Consider the following 22,434-nt stretch of genomic DNA (forward strand, 5'->3'; position numbering starts at 1 on the left):
GGGAAAGAGGAATAATGATGTTGCCAGAAAGTGAAACTATGGGTCACTATTTAGAGTTACTCAGAGCTCAGAGTAACTCAGAGTTACTCAGTTTGTTTGTTTGTTTGTTTTTCCAGTTTGTTCTGACAAACTGAAATAGATTTGATTTGCCATCATGTTTTGAGCATGTTCAGTGCACCAAGTCGCCTACCAAGTGCTTTCCCATCTCTTGTCCATTTCATCTCAGTCATCACGTTGTCCTACAGATCAGGAACCAGGGCTGCGATGAAACGACCTGCCCAAGGTCACCCAGGGAGGAAGGAGGGCTGGAATGCTTTCTCTGTGTCATAGGGACTTCCCTCTGTTGAGTTTGGTAAAGATGCCACTGAGTCATCAAGGAAAGACCAAATGGGATGCCTTTTTTTTTTTTTTTTTTTTTTTTGGTTCCCTCTTCTTTACAAGTTTATTTATTCCATGAGGAAGAGAGAAGGGGAGAGACCCCCACTGGGGTCTTTGTGATGTGATCCACTCTCAGTCTTAGCTGGCCAGAATCATGGACATGCACACACCTCAAGTGCTTGGAAAGGTCCCCAGAAGGGAACCTAGGACCTTTCCATGTGAATCCAACTGTGTTACTGCGGTGTCACCACCTCCAGGTTCGTGATGTCTCACTTTACAGGGAGCATTGCTGGGGCCAGCAGATGCCTTAGCGTTTATGTAGCTGGACTCCCACATGGCTGACCGCTGCTTTATTCCTGGACCTAGTGGCTTGAAAACTATGCCAGGCACATGTGGAGAAGGGACTGCAGCATGGTCATCCCCCCGAAGGGTGAGTTCTCACTTTCCCTCTCACTGTCTCTGTCTCTCTCTCTCTACCCCCGGCGGCGAGTACATGTGCCCTAAGGCAAAAACAGTAAAAAAAGGAAGGAGCATTGCTGTAGCAGTGACATGGTAGTGTGAGGGGCCGGAGGAGATCCCACAGAACGAATGATCAAGGCCCATAGGTGAGAATACAAGCTTGAAGTTCCAAGTTCCTCACATGCTAAGACAAGAGAAATAACTTTATGGTACCCACTTCTCCATGGACTGCTAAGAGATGCCTCTTCTTCTTCTTTTTTTTTTTTTTTCCAATTGCTAGAAGGTGCTTCTGTTTGCCAGAGAGAGGCAGAAAGACAAACAGAGAGAGATAATGGAGAAGGCACCCCCTGTAGGGTGTGACACACTAATTCTTTCTTCTGTATTTCTCCATCCTATAGGGATTTGGGGGCATGCTTACACATGTGCCTGGTGTGTTTTTCAAGCTGCTGGACCTGAGATTTGAGCTGTGATTGGCCACGTAGGATCTGATTCCCTTAACCAGTAAGCTACAGGGCCAGCCCCAGAGACACATTTTTAACAGAACAGAGAAATCGTCTTTTGAGAGAGTGTAGGTAAGAGAGGGGCCTCAGAGAACCACATCCCATTCCCAGGTAGATGTCCTCTAGGCCATCGAGGCTCATCTAATGGCAAAGGTGCCTGCAGAGAAGGAAGAAGAGCTTTGGGGAGAGGTGGTAGGGAGTTGGGAGCATGCAGTGGTTGCGTGATCAAATTCAGGCCCTGGGAAGGGATGACAGCCTGCAAACTGGCTTGACGTTGGGGCCACAGAGGGTAGGTAAAACTGAGGGGTGCAAGACTGCTGAGAGCTACTAAGGCACAGCACAAAGAAGTGTTTGCATGAGAGAATGTTAAGGATCAGCCCAAAGAAGCAGTCACATCTCTTCTCAGGGGACTGCAAGAGACCTCCCAAGAGCCTGGGGTTAAGTCCCTCTTTGGTAGGATGGTTGGGAGTTGCCCTTCCCCCATCTTGATCAGTAATCATGGCCCACTCTTGGGAGACTTCTGTGGAAAATTGCCCCCCTTGCTCCTCCGCAATCCAACCACAGGGAAGTAAGTGCAGGGAAGGGATATCGAAAGCACTGAGCAATCTCTGCCTCTCCTAGTCTCCTCATTAAGGCAAAGGGGAGAATTTTGAATGAAATAAAAGATTGAAGTTGCAAAATGAATATAGGGCTGGGACCAGCAGTTGGCGTAATGGCTATGTTGCTGGACTCCCATGTAGTCAACTGTCGTTCAAGTCCCGGACCTGTGGCTTAAACTCACGCCGGCCGCGTGTGTGTGTGTGCCCAAGATCCCGAGAGGAGAATGGAGGAGAAGGGATTGCGGCGTGGCCATCCCCCCTGGGGGTTGATTTCTCACCTTCTGTTTCTCTGTCTCTCTCTTTCTGGCGAGTGCGCCCGCCCTATCGCAAAAACCTCTCAAAAAGAAAGAAAAGATATAGGGCTGGCTCTGTAGTACAGTGGTTAAGGACTAAATTGGGAGCCAGATCTCATATAGCCAGCCACAATTCCAATTCCTGCCAGGCCAGCAGCCTGAAAAACATGCTGGGCACATATGTGTGTGTGTCCCAACTGCTGACTGAATGGAGAAATTAGAGGAAAAGGATTACAACACTACCATGCCCCATCGGAAGTGGCTTTCTCTTCCTCTGTCTGTCTCTCTCTCTCTGGTGAGGAAATGCACCCTCTGGCAATTAAAAAATACGAGTTAAGAAGTTAGCATGAATAAGATTTAAAATCTGGGGGCTGGACAGTGGCACAGCATTAACACAGCACTCTGCACGGTTGACCCATGTGGGAAAGTTCAGGGTTTGCATATAGAGGCCTCCATGAACACATTAGACAATGCATGCCCATGACCTGGGGCGGGTTGATGCTGGGGGTAGATTGCAACATCAAGACCCTGTTGGGGGGACCAGCAGATGGCATAATGGTTATGTCACTGGACTTCCACATAGTTGACCTCGTTTCAAGTCCTGTACCCAGTGGTTTAAAACTCATGCTGGGCACATTTGCATTCGTGCCCAAAATCCTGAAAGGAGAATGGAAGAAAAGGAATTGTAGCGTGACCACGCCCCCTGAGGGGGTGATTTCTTGCGGTTCTGTCTCTTTGTCTCTCTCTGTCTCTCTGGTGAGCTCATGTACCCTACAGCAAAAATCTCTCTTAAAACAAAACAAAACAATAAGACCCTGTTGGGTGTGGTCTCTCACTCTCTTTCTCTTGTTCGTGGAAGAATGAATGAACTTTTTAAAAAAATGTAACTTAAAAATTTGAAAGTTGAATGAAATGTCATTGGAGAAGGCTGTTACCCTCGGAAACAAAGGAGAGCCCAGGTAGTAGTAGTCCAGAATTGAGCTGTGTATTCCTTCCAAGGGCTACTCTAATAACATGCCACACACTTCATGGCATCTGGGGACAGGTGGTGGAGCAGTGCCAGCACAATGCAGTGCATGGTTGGCCCACGTGGGAAGGTTCTGGGATTGTGCTGGAGACCTCCCTGTACATATCAGTTGTGTCTGTGCCTATGATCTGGGATGGCTGAACCTGGGGGTGGATCATGGCATGAGGACCCTTTGTGGGGTACCCTCCTCTCTTTCCTTCAGTCTTTCTCTCCCATAGAAGAGAGAAACAGATAAACTTTTAAACACACACACACTCAAATTTGTTATTTTACAGTGAAGGAGGTGAGAAGTTCAACTGTCATTGGGCTAAAATCAAAGTGTCGGCAGGGCCTTGTCCCTTCTAGAGCCACTCACATGCCTCAGCTAATGGCCCCTTTCTCTCTCTTCAAAAACAATAGTGTTGGGACCAGCACATGGTGTAATGGCTATGTTGCTGGACTCCCATGTGGCTGACTGCAGTTCGAGTCCCGGACCCAGTGGCTTAAACTCACGTCGGGCACGTGTGCATGCATGCCCAAGATCCTGAGAGGAGAATGAAGGAGGAGGGATTATGGCGTGGCCATCCCACCTGGGGGTGATTTCTTACTTCTGTCTCTCTGTTTCTGTCTTTCTGGCGAGTTCACGTGTCCTATAGCAAAAATCAATCAAAAAAAAAAAAAAAAGTGGTGTTGCCTCCCTGGTCTTCTTCTATTGCCACATCTCCTCTGACTCTCCTCAGTTCCTGGTTCAAGAACTTGAGGAATAGCAGAAGTTCCTACCTCTGTCTGCACAGTGGAATTTCCTGGGGAGCTTTGAAAACTACTGAAATACAATGGGGAAAGGACAGTCTATTCAATAAATAGTGCTGGGAAAACTGGACATCTACATGCAAGAGAATAAAAGTAGACTCTCACTGCATACAAAAGCAACTCAAAAGATTAAGACCCCAAACTATGAGATTCCTAGAAGAAATATGGGGGAAACACTTCAGTCTAGGCAAAAATCTTATGAAAAAGACATCAAAAGTACAGATCTCATGGGACCAGCAGATGGCGTAATGGTTGCATGACTGGACTCCCACATTGCTGGACGTGACTGCAGTTTGAATCCTGGACCTGGCAGCTTGAAACTCATGCCAGGCATGTGTGTGTGTATGCCCAAAATCCTGAGAGGAGAAGGGATTGCAGTGTGGCTATCCCCACTGGGGAGTGATTTCTTGCTTTCTGTCTCTCTCTGTGAGTCTCTCCAGTGAGCACACACGTCCTATGGCAAAAATCTCTCTCTCTAAAAAAAAAAAAAAAGTGGGGCTGTCCCCCCAACTCCAGAGTACACTGGGCTTGTGTGTGCCTGTGGCTCAGTGGTGGATCATGGTGTAGGGACCCTCTTGGGGATTCTCTCTATCTCTTGCTCTTGGAAAAAATAGGGAAACGTAAAAACTTAAAAACTGCTGGTGAGAATGTGGAGGAAGGGGAATATGTTGCTGGTGGGAGTGTAAATTAATACAACCACTACGGAAAATAGCATGGAAATTCCTTGAAAAACTAAGGACAGAACTGCCATATAATGTAGCAATTCTACTACTGGCTATAGATCCAAAGGAAAGGAAATCAGTATGTCAAAGAAATATCTGCACTCCCATATTTATTGCAGCACTATTTACAATAGCCAAGTTATGGGATCAAGCTAAGTGTCCATCAACAGATGGCTTCATAAAGAAATTGTGGCTATATACATGATGGAATACTATTCAGCCATAAGAGAGGATGAAATCCTGTCATTCACAGCAGCATGAACGAGTCTGAAGGACATTAAGTTAAGTGAAATAAGCCAAATATAGAAGAATGACAGCATGTTTTTAGTCATATATGGAAACTTAAAAAGTTGCTCTTCGGTCACCTTTGTGGTGCAGCAGTAGTGAGAAGCTGATCAAGAGAAGCCTAATTCCACATGGAGATTGTGGTTCACATCCCTGGCCTGGTCAGCCCAAAACATACTAGGCACGTTCAGGTGCTCAAGATCCAACAGGCTGGGAGAATGGGGAGAGGGGATCGTGGAGAGATCAGACTCTGTGAGGGTGCTCCTCTCTCTCTCTCCAACTATCATAAATAAAGAAGAAAAATAAACTTAGTTGTGCGATAGGGCATGTATGCTCATTGGAGAGGGAGAGAGAGAAATCATATCCCCCCGCCCTGGGGGGCATGGCCATGTTGCTACAATCCCATCTCCATCCTCCTCTTGGGATTTTTGGGCATGTGCATGGTACATACACGCACCTAGTGTGATTTTCAAGCCTCTAGCTCTGAGATTTAAATTGCATAGTTGACCATGTGGGATACAGCCACCATAACCTCCACACCACCTACTGGCCTGAAGAAAAAATTTTAAAGTTATTCTCCTGGACTACAGAACAGAATACTGGCTACTAGAAATAGAAGGGGAAAAGAGGGAGAGGGGTGGAAAGAGTTTGGTTAAAGGATATAAAATTACCACTAGATCAGATGAATAAGTTCTAGAGTTCAGTAACACTGCACTCTAGAGCAACCATATGTAACAATGATCATATATTTCAAAACAGCTGGGACCAGCAGATGATGTAATGGTTATATCGCTGGACTCCCTTGTAGTTGACCACAGTTCAAGTCCCAGACTCTGCTGCTTAAAATTCACACCGGGCACATGTACAGGCGTGCCCAAAATCCTGAGAAAAGAATGGAGGAGAAGGGATTGTGGCATGGCCACCCTCCCTGTAGAGCTTGTTCTCTATCTTTCTGTCTTTTTCTGTCTTTCTGGCGAATGCATGAATGCTATAGCAAAAAGCAAAAACAGAAAAACAAAAAACAAAACAAAAAACAAAACCTCTCAGAAAAAAAAAAAAAAAAAAGAACAGAAGAGTGGAGTTTGAATATTCCCAGCACAAAAAAATTAAAAATGTTTGAGATGGTAGGATGGATGGTAGGATGGATAGTTACCCTGATTTGGTCAATACACATCAAATGCATGATGTATCTATATGTCACATTATATCTCATAAATATATACAATAGTTATTTGCCAATTTAATATACTAATGATGAAAGAAAGAAACTGCTGATATGTGCACTACATCAGAAATTCTGATTTAATTAACCTAGGGTGGACTTGGTCATTGTTTTGCTTCTTTATTTTTTAAAGCTATTTATTTTATTTTATTTATTATTTTTCTTTTAAGATTACTAGAGGGCATGCATGCTCACCAGAGATAGACAGAGACAGAGACAGAGGTGGGGAGGCAAAGTGAGAAAGCAAGCCACTAGGTCTGGGACTCAAATTGCAGTCGGCTATATGGGAGTCCAGTGCCTAAATCATCACAACCACCTGCTGGCCTGCTTCCTTTTTCTTCCTTTTTTTTTTTTTTAAATAAAGTTTATTTATTTGATGTGTGAGAGAGAGACAGGACCCTCAGCAAGGTCTCACACCAATGATCTCACCCCTTCCCAGCTCTCTCAGCCATCTAGAATCGTGGACATGCGTGCCCAGCTCCTACAAGTTGACTGAGGAACCCAACCCATGGTCTTCCGTATGAATCCAGTGTCACTTGAGCAACACTTCGCAGTCTGCCACTGAGCCCCATGGGGTTCTGTTAGTTTTTTCAAAGCTCTTCCCATGATTCTAATATGAGGCCAAGGTGGAGAACCAGTGATGTGCAAACATTGTTTCACCCTCGTTATAACCTTCCAAGGGAGAGTTCATTAAAGTGCATTTGAATACATTCCCCAGGTTTGAGAAGCCCAGGCTTGGTGGTCCATAAGTTAAGGCCCTGGAGTTGGACAGACCTGGGTTTTGTTTCTGATTTTTCCACTTACTAGCTCTGCAGCCTTGCACAAGTTTTTGAGCTTGTTTAAGCCTCTGTTTCCTTGTTTGTAAATGGTACAATAATCTTGGGTTGTCAGAAAAGTCATGACATATTTTTGTATAGAAAAGTCTAGAACAATCCATCCTGACTTTTCCAATGACCCAATAATGATCATCTACACAATAGCGCTGTGAAGACTGAGCTGGGGCATGTGGAGTGGTTAGAACTCGTGGCAAGTCACACACAGTGCGTGTTAGTTTTCTGAAATCGGTTTTCATAATGAGGTTCTCATTATGTGGAAGAAGTCACAGCTAAAGGTGGAGGGTTTGCCAATACTGGAAGTCTTTAAACCACAGTTCTGCTTTCAGTACTGCAATGAGAGGAAGGAATCTATCCGTTCGGTGTCTGCGTGGCTGAGTAAAGAAAGCACAGACTTCGGTGTCTGGCTGGATTGAGCTGGAATCTCAGGTTAATCATTATTGGCTGTGGGACCAGCAGATGATGTAATGGTTACGTCACTGGACTCCCACGTAGTTGACTGAGGTTTGAGTCCCAGACTTGGTGGCCGGTGGCCTAAACCTCACACCAGGCATGTGTGTGTGCATGCCCAAGATCCCGAGAGGAGAATGGAAGAGAAGGGATTGTGGCATAGCCATCCCCCTAGGGGGTGATTTTTTGCTTTCTGTCTCTCTATCTCTTTCTGTCTCTCCAGTGAGCACACGTGCCCTATAGCAAAAATCTCTTGTTACAAAAAAAAAAAAAAGTGTGGTCTTGAGCAAGTTTTTAAAATCCCCTTGAGTTCTATTTCCTTATCTGTAAAATGGAAGTTATAATAAACCCTCCCTTGGAAGGTAATCATGAGGTGAAGGAATGATTTGTAGGTCAGTGGGTCTCAACCTTGGCCTCTTATTAGAATCATTTGAAGAACTTTGAAAAAACTAACGGAAACCCAACAGGAGCTGACTCAGGGGTGTAGTGGCAAAGTGTTGCTTGAGTGATGCTGGGTCCATGTGGCCCACTGCACAGTCCCGGATCCAATGGCTTGACAAACATGCTTGTGTGAGGTATCCAAAATCCCGAAAGGAGGGAGAGAGGGAGGAGGAGGATTATGGCATGACCACTCCCCTGTGAGGTGCTTTCTCACGTTCTCTCTCTCCAGCAAGTGCATGCACCCTCTAGCAAATTGGAAGAAGAGAAAGAAATTAAAAAGAAAACTCCTCGAGCCCAAATACCTGACCTGGCCACTTGTCACAGTACCTGAAATCCCACTGCCACTGAGTCATAGTTCTCGGGAGCAAGGCTCCATGCTTCTTCCTCTCCTCACTTCATTTAAACTCACTTGCCTGGGTGTGCTAGACATTGAGGAAGAGAAACTGATTCATCGACTCCCCAGCTTTCCTTCCACAGGGCACCAACAGGAGCAGGGACATCCTAGAATCTTTTCCCAAAGTCCTTGGAGTATAGTTAAACCTGAATGTGATGGGGATGTAGCAATGAAGTTCTGGGGACAGGGGAGACCCAGGAAGACCCTGTCGTGGGGACTCCCCGCTCGGGGCCCACTCCCTACGGTGAGGCTGCTCCTTGTTCAGGACTCAGTGCTTCTGCACTCTTGCCCCTACGTTCTCTACAGTCATCCTGCCCTTGGGAGAGACTGACCTCGCCCCTCCAAGAAGACCAGACAGGTGGAATCCTGGGGAATCCACACATCGCAATGGAAGGCAGAGGGAGAACTTACAAGGAGGGAGAGAAGGAACAACCGGAGAAATAGGACAGTAACAGGAAAGGTATCCCAGAAAGCTAGAGAGGCCTGAATGTGAAGAAGGGGGGGAACTGAAGCTGAGCAACAGTTGCTTGTTTACGGCATGGAAGACTGCAGTGTGTTTATAAACTGTGAACATGCCAGGAGGGAGGACAAACCTGAAATGCAGGGACAGAAGCCAGAGACGGATAAAGGGCTGAAGAGTGGAGGAGATGCCTTCAGGCCCAGCTGAGGACAGCTTTCACTGAAAACAAAGATGGAGAAAGGAGAGTGTGGCTGCCTGGACCAGAGGCAGGAAGTCGAGGACTCACACCCCAAAGCTTCCATTTTCTCTGAAGTAGGGGCAGTCGTGGCCTGGAGGCTGGGTGGGAGGGTCAGGAGGCAGGCACGGCCTGAGGAAAGTGGCCCAGGGGTACAGACAAACCTCCTCTCAGCCCGCCTCCCATGCCCATTCCCACTGTGGAATTCGGTGATGCCTTCCTTCTAGGACCTTCCTTCCTTCTCAGCTGCTCCCTCCTGAGGAAGGCGCCTCAGCTACCTGAACTATGTTATGATCAATATGTGAAAGACCTTTTTCCTCCAGTTGAGCCTCTTATAGTGATGACTGTCTCTTGGTGTATTTGTCCATGTCTCCCACAATAGTGCATCAGTTCCATGAGGGTGAGGGCCTTGTCTCTCTCTCTCTCTCTTTCTTTTCTTTTCTTTCTTTTTTTTTTTTTTTAGAGATTTTGGCTATAGGGCATGTGCACTCCCTGGAGAGAGAGACACACTCAGAGAGTCAGAAAGTGAGAAATCACACCCCCAGGGGGAGGGGGTGCAGATGGCCATGCTGCAATCTCTTCTCCTCCATTCTCTCTGGATTTTGGACACACACACACACACAAAACACATCCGTGCCTGGTGTGTTTCAAGCCACAGGGTCCAGTACTCGAACCACCGTTGACCACATGGGAGCCCAGCGCCTAAACCACTATGCCACCTGCTGGCTCCTTGCCTCTCTCCATACTACTGTGTCCCTAGCATCTAGAGCATCACCTGACAGTGGAGGCTCTGTCCTGCCTGTGAATATGTGAGTGAAGGAAAGACGCTCCAGCTGTGTTCTCTGCTCTAAGCAAACGTCCCTCTAACAGTGCAGGGCGCTACACAGGCTGGATTCAGGGTTTGAGATTCCTGCACGTGCAGCCGCCTGACCTGACACTTGACCAAGGATGAGCTCCCTGCCCTCCATCTGCCACGGGCCCTTGGGTCAAGGGATTAGCTGGGAAGCAGAAGTCATGCAAGTGTTAGGCAAGAGGGCAGGGCCTACGGGGGTATTCCAACTTCCCTTTTGTTACTCCCCATTCTCAAGTGGTCTGGGACATTTTCAAGCGAACATCACTGGGCCTGTTACAATTCTGAGTGGTTTCAGGGGAAAGGATTGAGCAAGACATTCCACAGGGAAGGGCAGGGAGACAGGTGAGCAGCTAACCCAAGTCGCCAGCCCAGTCTCAACTCACTTCTCCAAAAGGCATTTCTGGGGAGTCAGTGACAGAATTACACTATCCTTCCCTGGAAATCCCTGAGACTGTGGGTTTATTTATCTCCTTTATCTTCTTTATCTTCTTCTTTTATCTTCTTCTTTATCTCCTTTATCTTCTTTTTTTTTTTAAAGGCAAAAATCTCAGTAAGAAATAGTTTCCAGGTACATACATAGTCACATAAATGAAGCAAGTTTCATAAATGCCATTTTCTTTTTTACTTTTTTAGTCTTCTATAGGTCATGTGTGCTTGCCAGAGAGAGACAGAGAGAGAGAGAGAGAGAGAGAGAGGGAAAGTGGGAAATCACCACCTGGGAGATGGCCATGCCACAATGTCTGCTCCATTCTCTTGAGATTTTGCGCACACGCCCAGCATGTTTTTCACACTGCTGAGTCCAGGACTTGAACCATTAGAAGGCCATATGGGATCCAACTGTCTTTTTTTTTTAAGAGAGATTTTTGCTATAGGGCACATGTACTCACCAGAGAGACAAAGAGAGGTAGAGAGACTGAAAGCAAAAAATCACCCCCTGGGGGGATGGTGACACTGTGGTTGATTCTCCTCCATTCTCCTCTCAGGATTTTGGGCACGCACACACACAAGTCTGGTGTGAGTTTCAAGCCTCCGGGTCTGGGATTCCAACTGCGGTCGGCCATGGGGGAGTCCAGCAATGTAACTGTTATGCCATCTGCTGGTCCCGGGATCCAGCTGTCCTTAACTCTTTCTTCACCGGCTGGCCCAGAGATGTCTTCACTGTGTACAATGTAATCTAATATTTTCTAACCTACTCTAATTTCTTCCATTTCATGACAAAAGTCCTGGTGGTACGTCTCAGATATATTTCACAATCTACTACTAGTCATGCCCTGTATGCTGAAAAACTTCAGTTTTTCACGTGGAAAAGAAATGATCTAAAATAGGCACACATACCAAAGGTGTCACTAGAATGTGGGGAGGAACTAGTTTCAGAAAGTTGGAGTTGGAAGAGACCTTTAAAAAATCTTTCAGGGAAATGGCAGCCCTGGAGAGAGCTCAGCAGGAGGACGGTGAGCGGTGAGCGCTGTATTGGAACGTACCACCTAGTTCTCTGGCACTAAGGGCTTTGTGGCCTTGGGCACAGATCCTCTTACCGGAGCCTGGCATTGTCCACGCAGCAGCCCACAAGAGGCTATTAAGCACTTGCAGTGTGTCTGGTGGAAACTTCAATACTGCTGCTTGGCAGGCTGAGGCAACATGGGAGGCCCAGGTTCAATTCCCAGCCCACCCTAAAAGACAGCTGTGGTAGTATGCACCTATAGTCCTGCCTGTCTCATTAAAGAAATTGCTGAGGTGAGAGAATTCTGACATAAAAAAAAAAAAAGATAAAAATAGTATACCAGATTTCAAAGATTTAACATATAAAAGATGTGATTAATAAATGTTTACAACAGGCCCCATACTGTAGTGGTTAAGCACTATACTTAGGGAGCCAGATCCCACATAACCAATCGCAGTGCAAATCCTAGCCCTGGAGGCTTGAAAAACAAACACACCAGGGTATGCATTCATGCATGCCCCACATCCTGACGGGACAGAGAAATGAAGGAAAAAGGATTGTGCCGTGACCATGCCCCACTGGGGGTGCTTTCTCTCCCTCTGGTGATTGATCAATCAGTGTTTGTATTCATTACATGTTGAAGTTACAATATTTGGAGTTGGCAGGTGGCATGGTGGTTAAGGGCACTGGACTCCCAGGTGGCCAACCATGGTTCAAGTCCCAGACGTGGCAAGACTTTCTCACTTTCCTTCTCTCACTCTCTCCCTCTCCGGTCAAATTTAAATAAATAAATAAATATAGTTAAATAATAATAATAATAAATTATAATATTTAAAATATATTGGGTTATGTAATAATATATTATAAGATTAACTTCAGGGGACTAGCAGAGATGGCATAATGATTACATCGCTGGACTCCCACATATTGACCGTGGTTCAAGTCTCGGACGTGGCAGCTTAAAACACACTGGGCACATGTGCATGTGTGCCCGAAATCCTGAGAGGAGAATGGAAAAGAAGGGATTGCAGCATGGCCATCCCCCGGGAGGGGAGAAGGGGTGATTTCCTGCTTTCTGTCTCTCCAGGGAATGCATGCACCCTATAGCAAAAATTAAAAAAAAAAAAAAAACTTAATTCAGTGGCCAGCAGGTGGCATAGTGGTTAAGGCGTCAGATCCCACATGGCCAACTGAGGGGTTCAAGTCCTGGTTCCAGCAGCCTGAAAACATGCTGGATACATGTGCATGAGTGCCCCAAATCTTGAGAGAATGGGCAAGAAGGGATTGGGGCATGGCCATCCCCCCTGGGGGGGGGTGATTTCTTATTATTTCTCTCTCTCTCTGTGTCTCTGTCTCTCTCCAGTGAGCACACACACCCTATAGGAAAACCAAACCAAAACAAACTAAAATTAATTTCAGCTTTATTTTTTTTAATGTCTCCCCCACTTTAAAAAGTTTCCCCTTTGGCCAGTCCTATATTCTGGTGGTTAAGGGAGCCAGATCCCACATAGCTGACTGTGCAGTTTGAGTCCTGGCCCCAGTGGCTTGTGCATGCATGCCCAATAGCCTGCCATGGTGGAGAAATGGAGGAGAAGGTGCTGCGGTGTAGCCATAGCCCATGGGGGGTGCTTTCTACCTTTTCTTCTCTTTCTGTCTCTCTGTCTCCCTCTCTCTCTGTCTCTCTGGCAAGCATACATGCACTCTGGCAAATTAACAAAAAAGAAGTTCCTTTTTTGCCCTGCTCACATTTGTATTCTTAGGATCTGCTCCTGGAAATTGTGTCAGCTCAAATACGTAAAAGTGCATAAAAACAGAACTCAGACACATTTATGAAACAAAATGCTACTCAGTCACTTGTCAAAAAGTTCCTGGGCCAAAAGGCAGTGTGGAGTTAAGACGGCTGGTTCCCATATGGTCTGCTGTGCAGTTGAAGGCTGGGCCTGGCAGCTTGAAAGTCACGCTGGACGTGTGTGCATGTGTGTCCAGAATCCTAAGAGGAGAGTAGAAGAGAGAGGATTGTGGTGTGGCCGTCCTTCCTAAGGGGTGATTTCTCACTCTCTTTCTCTCTGATGAGCATGTGCACCCCATAGCAAAAACTACAAAAAAAAAAAAAATCAAATGGACGCAACATAAATGAACCCTGAAAAATGCTATATTATGTGAAAGAATCCAGATACAAAAGAGTACAACCTATTGGAGTCTATTTACATGAAGTTCAAGATCAGTCTGAACTACTCTGGAAAAGGCAAACAGGGCAGTGGTTACAATGGAGGAGGGAAGGGTATGATGGGAAAAGGGCACAAGCAAAGTTCCTGGAGTGATGGGAATAGTTTCTGTCTAGTTTTGGGCAGTGGGTACAGTTGTTAAATATATTAGACATATTTAAGACCTGAGCATTTTATTACTGTTGATTGTATTTTACAAAAAAAAAAAAAATAGAGGAAGGCTATAGAAATAGTGGCACAGCAGTAACCCAAGTATTTTGAGATGCTGAAGCCACACAGGAAAGCACCAGGTTTGCGTCCCAAGGTCTGTACATGCTGGCCGGACATGCATGTATGTGCCCGTCATCCGGGCTAGCTGAATCTGGGGGTAGGATTATGTTGTGAAGACTGTTTTGGGGGTGCCTGTCTCTATTTTTCTCTGCCCCTCTCTTTCATGGAAGAAAGAAAGAAAGAAACTTAAAAAAAAAAAAAAAGCTGCTTTTTGAAATACCTAGCTCTCCATCATTGAAGACAATTTCGAAAGACACCTGAGTGAACATTTGCTGTAGATGAAAATCGGGCATTGGGCAGCAAGATGACTCGAAGACTTTCTGGGTCCTTTCTCCTCATATATTCTAGAGTTAGTGACTGTCTTCAGCCAAAGGACGGCAGCTAGTAGTTGGTGTTGGAGGAGAACATGGCAGCTCAATGTAAAGGACCCTGCGCTGAGCAGCAAGGGAACTGATTTCCACTGAGCTGGACACCAGCCTTCGTACCCAGAACAAGATCCTAATCCCTCATGTGCTTCCTCACCGGCTTCTGAAGGCTTTCAAGAGATGATGTATGCAAAGAAACTCTGAGGGTCACCAAGCACAGGACATTATTAAGAGCAAATCAATAAAGTTCCACAATTGCAAGTGCCTTCTAAGACGGGTGCTGCCGTCCCTATAACCTGCAGAGCACCTCCAGGTCTGAAGAGCTGGCTGTGCCAGGAGTGAGGTTAGTTGGTAAGAACTGGGGAGTGTTGAGTTCCTTTGGGTCATAGAGGGAAAGTTTTGCAGTTCTGGGGGAGAAAAGGTAATGAGAAGAGATGGGCAGAGGAGAGGAAAGGGAGCCAGCAGGAGAGCACAGTTGGAGAAGAAATTGGTGGAAAGTGCTCGGGGATAGGCATTTTATACACAGGGCTATCTTATGTCGAGTCTGTAGTTGTTTCCATCGCTGCATTATAAGCCCTTCCACGCCGCCTGCCCAATCTGCAGTAACGTCTACTGCATCTGTTAGCACAGATACTTTTTGGTGGTATGGGATACCAAGAAAGGCACTGAGCTTCATTCCTGAATCAGCATAGTATGGACATTCTTAATCACTGCGACTCTGAGCTAGTGCTGACCATAGGAAATGAGGTGGCCTCTTCAGAAAGCCACAGAAGTACTGAGAAAGGCTTTGCATGTCAACAGAGTTGGAATGAGGGTTTGAGCTCATCTCAGCCTAGATCCCAAGATCTGAGAGCCTGCAGATAGGATTTAGGCTTGTCAGCATGAGCAGTCCTTGCCCTGACTCTGCTTTCCAGACTGTCACTTCTCATGCTCAGTGAGGCCATGTTCCCAGTTGATCTTTTCACCAATGTCGGGACCAGGAAGGGCTCAGGTGGATACAAGTGGGGATGGGGAGAGCACGGCAGGATAATTAAAGGAGTCTAGCATTTTCTCCCTCTCTATCCTCCCATTCCTGTGAAGAGGCCTCTTTCCTCTGTCTCCTATTGCGCCATCTAGCCTCCTTCAGCCACTGGGCCTATAGATTTCTCCTCCACATTAGCTAGCAGATCCATTCCTCTCCTCCCTGATTTAGTCCAAGTCCTCATCATTGGTTCCTGGACCACTGCAATGTCTTTGGCCCGATGCTTGTCACACCCCCATCCTCCACCACTGGCCAGGCTATCTCTGTTTCTCTGCTTCTCTGGCTCATAGTAGAAATATATAAATAAACTTTTTTTAAAAATTACATTGATGGGACCAGCAGATGGTGTAATGGTTACATCACTGGACTCCCACGTAGTCGACGGCAGTTTGAGTTCCGGAACCGGCAGCTTAAAACTCACACTGGATGTGTGTGCATGAGTGCCCAAAATCTTGAGAGGAGAATGGAGAAGAAGGGATTGCAGCATGGGCATCCCTTCTACGGGGTGATTTCCCATTTTCTGACTCTGTCTCTCCAGCAAACACACGTCCCCTGTAGCAAAAATCTCTCTTAAAAAAAAAAAAAAGAAAAGAAAAGAAGAAGAAGACATTGAGGGGCCAGCAGATGGTGAAGTGGTTTCATTGGTGGACTCCCCTGTGGCCGACTGCTGCAGTTCAAGTCCTGGACCTGGTAGCTTGAAAATCATACCAGACACGTGTGTGCGTGTCCAAGATCCCAGAAGGAGAATGGAGAAGGGATTGCGGCATGGCCATCCCCCCTGGGGAGTGATTTCTTACTTTCCATTACACTGTCTCTGTCTCTCCGGCAAGCACACGTGTCCTAAGGCAAAATCCTCTTAAAACAAAAAAGAAAAGACGTTGATTCTGAATATAAATCTTAGAAAACTAAGAAAGAGATGGGGCCAGCAGGTGGTGTGATGGATAAAGGTGCTAGATTCCCACATGGCCGACCCAGATGTGGGGACTTGCTTTCTTGCTTTTCCCTTCTTTCTCTCTGTCTCTGTCTGGATAAGTTAAAAAATAATCATAATAATAACAAATGGAATTAAATAAATAATTCTTTTAAAAAAGGAAGAGAGGGTAAACTGGACAGGCCAGTGGCTGCGCTGAGTCACACGTGTGTGTGCTTCCCTCAGCGTGATTGCTTATCGCACTATTACAGCACTCAGATTACTCTAGAGTCTGATTTACTCCATTACAGAACGTGACTGCCCGCCCATCATAGTTTATTGCTTGCCTGGTATGTCTGCCCACATAGATATAAAACAACATCTGTTTGCTGGCAAAAAGTGAAAAATAATAAATCCTATTCTGGCAAAATGGTGGGGAAACTTATCCTCCCACCTGGCCAGTGGCAATATACATGAATTTGAAAAGGTTTTCTTATGAAAGCAAATGGCGGGGCCAGCAGGTGGTGTGGTGCATAAGGGCGCTGGATTCCCACATGGCCAACCATGGTTCAAGTCCCGGACCTGGTGGCTTGCTTTCTCACTTTCCCTTTCTCTCTCTCATCAAAAAAACAAAACAAAACAAAACAAAAAACAACAACAAAAAACTAAACAACAAATGGAAATAAATAAATAAATAATTCTTTAAAAAAAGAGAGCAAATGGCAATACGTTTAAAAAATAGTCTTATCATTTGATTAATTCATATCATTTCTAGAAAATCAGCCTAAGAAGTAATCTGAAGGAAGTAACGTGCAAATGTGTCAATCCGTTCACCTCAGCATAGATAGACAGAAGGCAAATGTTACGTATTATTGAAGTAAATGGCAGCATGGTCACTTGATGGGATAGGATGTGGCAATCGAATGATAATTAGGAGAAAACACTGGGAGAAAATACTGGGAGAACATAAAAAATGAAAAAAGGGGAACCAGCAGTTAGCGTAATGGCTATGTCGCTGGACTCCCACGTAGTCAACTGCGGTTCGCGGCCCGGATCCGGTGGCTTAGAACTCACGCCGGGCGTGTGTGCATGTGTGCCCAAGATCCCAAGAGGAGAATGAAGGAGAAGGGATTGCGGCGTGACCATCCCCCCTGGGGGGTGATTTCTCGCTTTCTGTCTCTGTGTCTCTCTCTGTCTGTCTGGCGAGCGCACGTGCCCTATAGCGAAAACCTCTCCAAATAATAAATAAATAAATAAATAAATAAATAAATGAAAAAAGCAAAAGACAAAATTGTACTATGCCATAGTTACATCTTCATTTGACAGTACCTGAATACGTGGCTAGAGATGACTGGAGGAAACCATGAGAAACAACTTTGGATTTTTAGTAGGTAAGAGAGTGGGTTTCTCCCCTGCCCCCACTCCAGCCTTTCTATTAAGCATAAAAATGAACAAATTTTGGTACCACATCATAAGAGAATGTCTGGCCCCCTGCTCCACAAACAGGCTAGTTTTCTTACGTTTTGGAGATGTTCGGTGTGAGGCGTTTGCCCTTAAAGGAGCCTCCAAAGTTGGAGATTGTTAACTTGACAGCGAGTTTATTCCAGGATTCCTACATTTTTCAGAAGTCCTTCTTTGGATACGAATTGCTTTTTGCTGTTACTCGTCTTCCTTGTTTGTTTGGTTCTAAGAATGTGAAGTCAGTCACATCCTGTCACCCAGCGGCTCTCTGGTGGCAATGCTGGCGGGGGAGAGGGTACACCTGTACCACAGTCACAGTGGTGTCATTTGTATTTCTATTTTTTGAATACGTTTTCATAAAAAGGAAGCATACGCAAATGTCAAAATGATCTATACTTAGGAAGTCAAGGAAGAGAATGCAACACAGCGAACTCTGCAGTAGTCGTTCTCAGTTGGTGGAGTTTGGAGTCAGTGTTTTTCCTATTTTTCTCTGTAGTTTTAAATTTTTCAGAAGGGAAAAAAAGATCCTAAACAATTAAAAAGAAACTCCCAAGTCTCGTGTCCTTTGGGTTCAGTAATTCCTGCTCTTTTAATTTTTCTTTTTTAGAGAGATTTTTGCTACAGGGCACGTGTGCTCTCCAAAGAGTCGGAGAAGAGACAGAAAGCGAGAAATCACTCCCCACGGGGGATGACCACACTGTAATCCCTTCTCCTCTTCTCCTCTTGGGATTTTGGGCATGCACGCACACATGCCCAGCATGAGTTTTAAGCCGCCAGGACAGGGACTCGAACTGCGGTTGACTATATGGGAGTCCAGCAATGTAACCATTATACCTTCTGCTGGTCCTTCTTTTAATTTTTAAAGATTTTTTTTTTGGGGGGGGAAGAGGATTTTTGCTATAGGGCACATGAACTTACCAGAAAAACAGAGAGAGACAGAAAGTGAGAGATCACGCCCCCCCCCCCTGGGGGGATGGCCATGCCGCAATCCCTTCTCCTCCATTCTCTTCTCGGGATCTTGGGCACGCATGCACACACGCCCGGTGTGAGTTTAAGCCACTGGGTCTGGGACTCGAACCGCAGTTGACTACATGGGAGTCCAATGACATAGCCATTACGCCAACTGCTGGTCCCCAATTTTTAAAGATTTATTTGTTTCTTCTAGGAGCACTCTTGCATGAGATACATAAACACACAGACAGACATTCCCAATGGGATTTTGACTCCATGATTCACCCTCAGCCTCAGTCAGTCCAGGATCATGGTCACACCTATGCTAGAATACTCAGAGAGATCTGCAGATGTCAACCAGGAACCTTTCCATGTGGGTCAGCCCCCCAAGAACGTTGCACTTTTACCATTATACCACCTTCTGGCCCCCAAGGTTTTTATTTATTTATTTTTTTAAATTTATCAGAAGGCACATGCACTCACTAGGGGTTAGAGGGTGAGAAAGTACTCTGTCATGGGGTGGTCATGGCACAATCCCTTCTCCATCCTTCCTCCTTTGAGAATCTTGGACGCACACACACATACACGTCTACTGTGTTCCTAAAGCTGCCAGGTCTAGGACTTGAACCACACAATTGCTGTGTGAGATCTGGCTCCGTTAACCACCAGATCATGGGCTGCTTCTGTCCCCTCCCGCTCTACCCAATGCCCACTTTTGATGCCTTTTGAGCATCCTCTGTGAGATACACATGTGCAAAGGGTCCGGGAAAGGGAGTGGCTTTAGGGACAAGCAAATGCATAAGGCAATGGAAATGACAAAGCTGAACCTAGGTGTCCCCTAGAATTAGTCTTTCAGAGGGCAAGAGCAGATGGATCAATTGAAACCTCACTTCAGCCCAGCACATCTTGATCCTGAGGCTTCCGGAGGGCAAGATACCTCATAAATCCCTGAATGCCAGAGACACCGTGACACAAATACCAAAATGGTGGCATTCCAGGTCTTTCATCCCTGAGCTCCCAGTTATAGCCTGAAGTTCACACAGTCAATGCCTCGACCCCACTCTACCTATAGCACAATACCGTGAGAGGTCTTTCATAGAGAAAGTACCGGAACTCACCATCATGTCCAGAGAGTCAGACCTGCCTCACTCCCAGTCATTATCTCATTTCAACCTGAGAGGCAGACTTCATCACTGCGGACACACACATGAGCAAGTAGAGGCTCAGAGAGGTGAAGTGATGCCTGAGGCTGCCCAGCCAGAGATCAGCAGGGCAGATTCTTCAAGGCCAGTGATTCTCCAACCCCATTGGGTGATCGTATCAAGGTCCCACCCAGCACCCTGGCAGTCACTCACACGGACACATGCCCTGATGTGAACACTGGCAGAACACACTCCACAGAGAAAATAGGAGGTCGTCCCTGGGAAAGCCAGGGTGCTTACCTGAGCTGTAAGACCATCCATACGTGAGCAGCTGAGGAGACGGCAGTTGCCTGACTGCCTCGGTTTAGGCACAGCCGGGGTGAGGCGTTTCTCGCCCACAGGCCTCACCCACCCCTGCACAGTGAGCACCAACCCAACCACACTTCCCCTTTCTGGCCAGGCACAGGACAGAGATGCAAGCGTGTCACCAGGCAACCAGTCCCTTTTTCAGGGAAGCTGACTACCCGAGGCTTTCCAGGAGGTGGAATCTTCTTACTGCCTCTTATTGCTCATATAAGGCCTACCAGAGGACCATCGTGCTATGGGAGGGGTTTCTGGGCAGGGCTCAGACTTCAGGGTGGACACTTGGCAGGGTCCCCACAGATGTGTCTGCCCTTAGCATTCCTGGACACAGCAACATATAACTTAAGAAAAGGGGCAGAAGAGGCCAGCAAGTGTTGTGGTGGTTAAGGTGTTAGACTCCCCACACAGCTGACCACGGTTCGGGTCTTGGACCTGGCAGCTTGCTTTTTCACTTTCTTTCTCTCCTCTTCCCTCTGTCTCACTCTGGTAAGCACATGTATCCTGTAACAAAAATGAAAAAATAAATAAATAAAATTAAATAAGTAATTCTTAAAAACAAAAACAAAAACAAAAACTTTAATTAAAAAACAAATCTTGGAATCTTGGGCATGCATGCATATGCACCCAGCATGATTTTCAAAGCACTGCATCCTGGACTCAAACATTTTAGTTAGCCATGTGGGATTCAGCACCTAAACCTCCACACCACCTGCTGGTCCACTGTTTTACATTCTCTATCTCACTATATCTTCATTTACCTCGAAGATCATCTCCATTTTACTAGTTAGAACATTGAAATTAGAGCAGTTACACCACTCAAATGTGCACAGTGAAGGAGAGAACACTGAGCCCATTCTGTCCTTGTGTAAAAACTGTGCTCTTTCTTATTAAGCCCATTCAAAGTTTGGCTGCTCTTCTTTCTTTTTTTTTTTTAGAGGTTTTTGCTACAGGGTGCATGCGCTCGCCAGAAAGACAGAGAGAGATGGAAAACGAGAAATCACCCCCCAACCCCATGGCCACGCCACAATCCCTTCTCCTCTATCCTCCTCTCTGGATCTTGGGCACGCACACATGCCTGGCGTGAGTTTAAGCCGCCCTGTCCAGGACTACACCCGAACCACGGTTGACTAGATGGGAGTCCAGTGACATAACCACTATGCTATCTGCTGGCACCAGAGACTTTTTTGTAAGTATTCATCATCTTAAGTAATTCCCTTTTTTGTTTTGTTTTGTAATGAGAATACTTAAGAAAATCTTAGCAAATTTCAAGTAAATAGTACGTTATTAACCATACCTAACATGCTGTACATAGAGCCCCAGAACCTACTTATCTTACAGCTTACACACTTTGGTCAGCCTCTTCCCATTTCCTGCGGCCCTAAGCCCTGGTAACCATTATGCTCTTCTGTTTCTGAGTTCCACTGTTTTAGATTTCACATAGACGAGGGATGATAAGTATTTGTCTTTCTTTCTCTGGCTTATTTCATGTAGTGGAATATCCTCCAGTTTCATCCATGTTGCCACAATAATAAGCTCTCCTTGTTGTGCTTGTGTGTGTGTTATTTTAAACAGACTCTTGCTATGTCACGATCTTCTTGCCTAGGCCTCCCAATAGCTGGACGGCAGGCACACACCAGCACACCGAGTGGGCTGGGAATTAAACTTGAGCATCCCGTGTGGCCTCAGCCTGCCGAGGAGTAGCATCAACCGGCACAACTTACAACCATGACTGGGCCCATTCTCCATTTTGTTTGTTTTTGTTTGTTTTTGCTACAGGGTGTGTGTACTTACTGGAGAGATAGAGGGAGGATAAAAAGAGAGAGGGAGAGGTGAAGTGAGAAGTCTCTCCCCAGGGGAGATTGGCCACACCATCCCCCTTGGGATTTGGGGCACACATAAACATGTGCATGGTGTGATTTTCCAGCTGCCTGGTCTGGGACCGGAACTGCACAGTTAGCTATGTAAAATACAGTCATCTTGACATCATGCCACCTCCTGGCCCCCATCCTTACTTTTTAAGATTCAGTAAAATATTCTGTGTGTGTGTGTGTGTGTGTGTGTGTGTGTGTGTATCACATTTCTTTAGCCATTCATTTATTTTTTTCGCTATAGGGCATGTGTGTGCTTGCCTGAGAGATACAGAGAGATACATAGAGACAGAAAGCGAGAAATCACCCCCCAGGGGGGATGGTCACGCCGCAATCCCTTCTCCTCCATTCTCCTCTCGGGATCTTGGGCACGCATGCACACGTGCCTGGTGTGAGTTTAAGCCATCGAGTCCGGACTCGAACAGCGGTCGACGACATGGGAGTCCAGCGACATAGCCATTACGCTAACTGCTGGTT

General features: G+C 46.1%; 1 protein-coding gene and 1 pseudogene across 2 annotated transcripts in view; both read right to left on the reverse strand.

The window, feature by feature from the left end:
- The window catches only part of LOC102492006 (proteasome subunit alpha type-4-like), a 3,403-nt pseudogene extending 3,173 nt beyond the window's left edge, over window positions 1–230 (reverse strand).
- The window catches only part of SCIMP (SLP adaptor and CSK interacting membrane protein), a 41,691-nt gene extending 21,473 nt beyond the window's left edge, over window positions 1–20,218 (reverse strand). The window contains exon 1 of one of the 2 annotated variants that reach the window (XM_014589052.2): window positions 20,027–20,218. In XM_014589052.2, the coding sequence (XP_014444538.2) occupies window positions 20,027–20,047 (21 nt within the window). In that variant the 5' untranslated portion in view covers window positions 20,048–20,218. Of the gene's footprint in view, window positions 1–19,702; window positions 19,987–20,026 lie in introns of those variants that run through there. The other variant, XM_027773195.1, reaches the window with a different exon arrangement.
- Window positions 20,219–22,434: the final 2,216 nt, after the last annotated feature.

The sequence above is a fragment of the Tupaia chinensis genome, unplaced genomic scaffold, assembly GCF_000334495.1.
Source record: "Tupaia chinensis unplaced genomic scaffold, TupChi_1.0 Scaffold000330_1, whole genome shotgun sequence".
NCBI classification, from domain to species: Eukaryota; Metazoa; Chordata; class Mammalia; order Scandentia; family Tupaiidae; genus Tupaia; species Tupaia belangeri.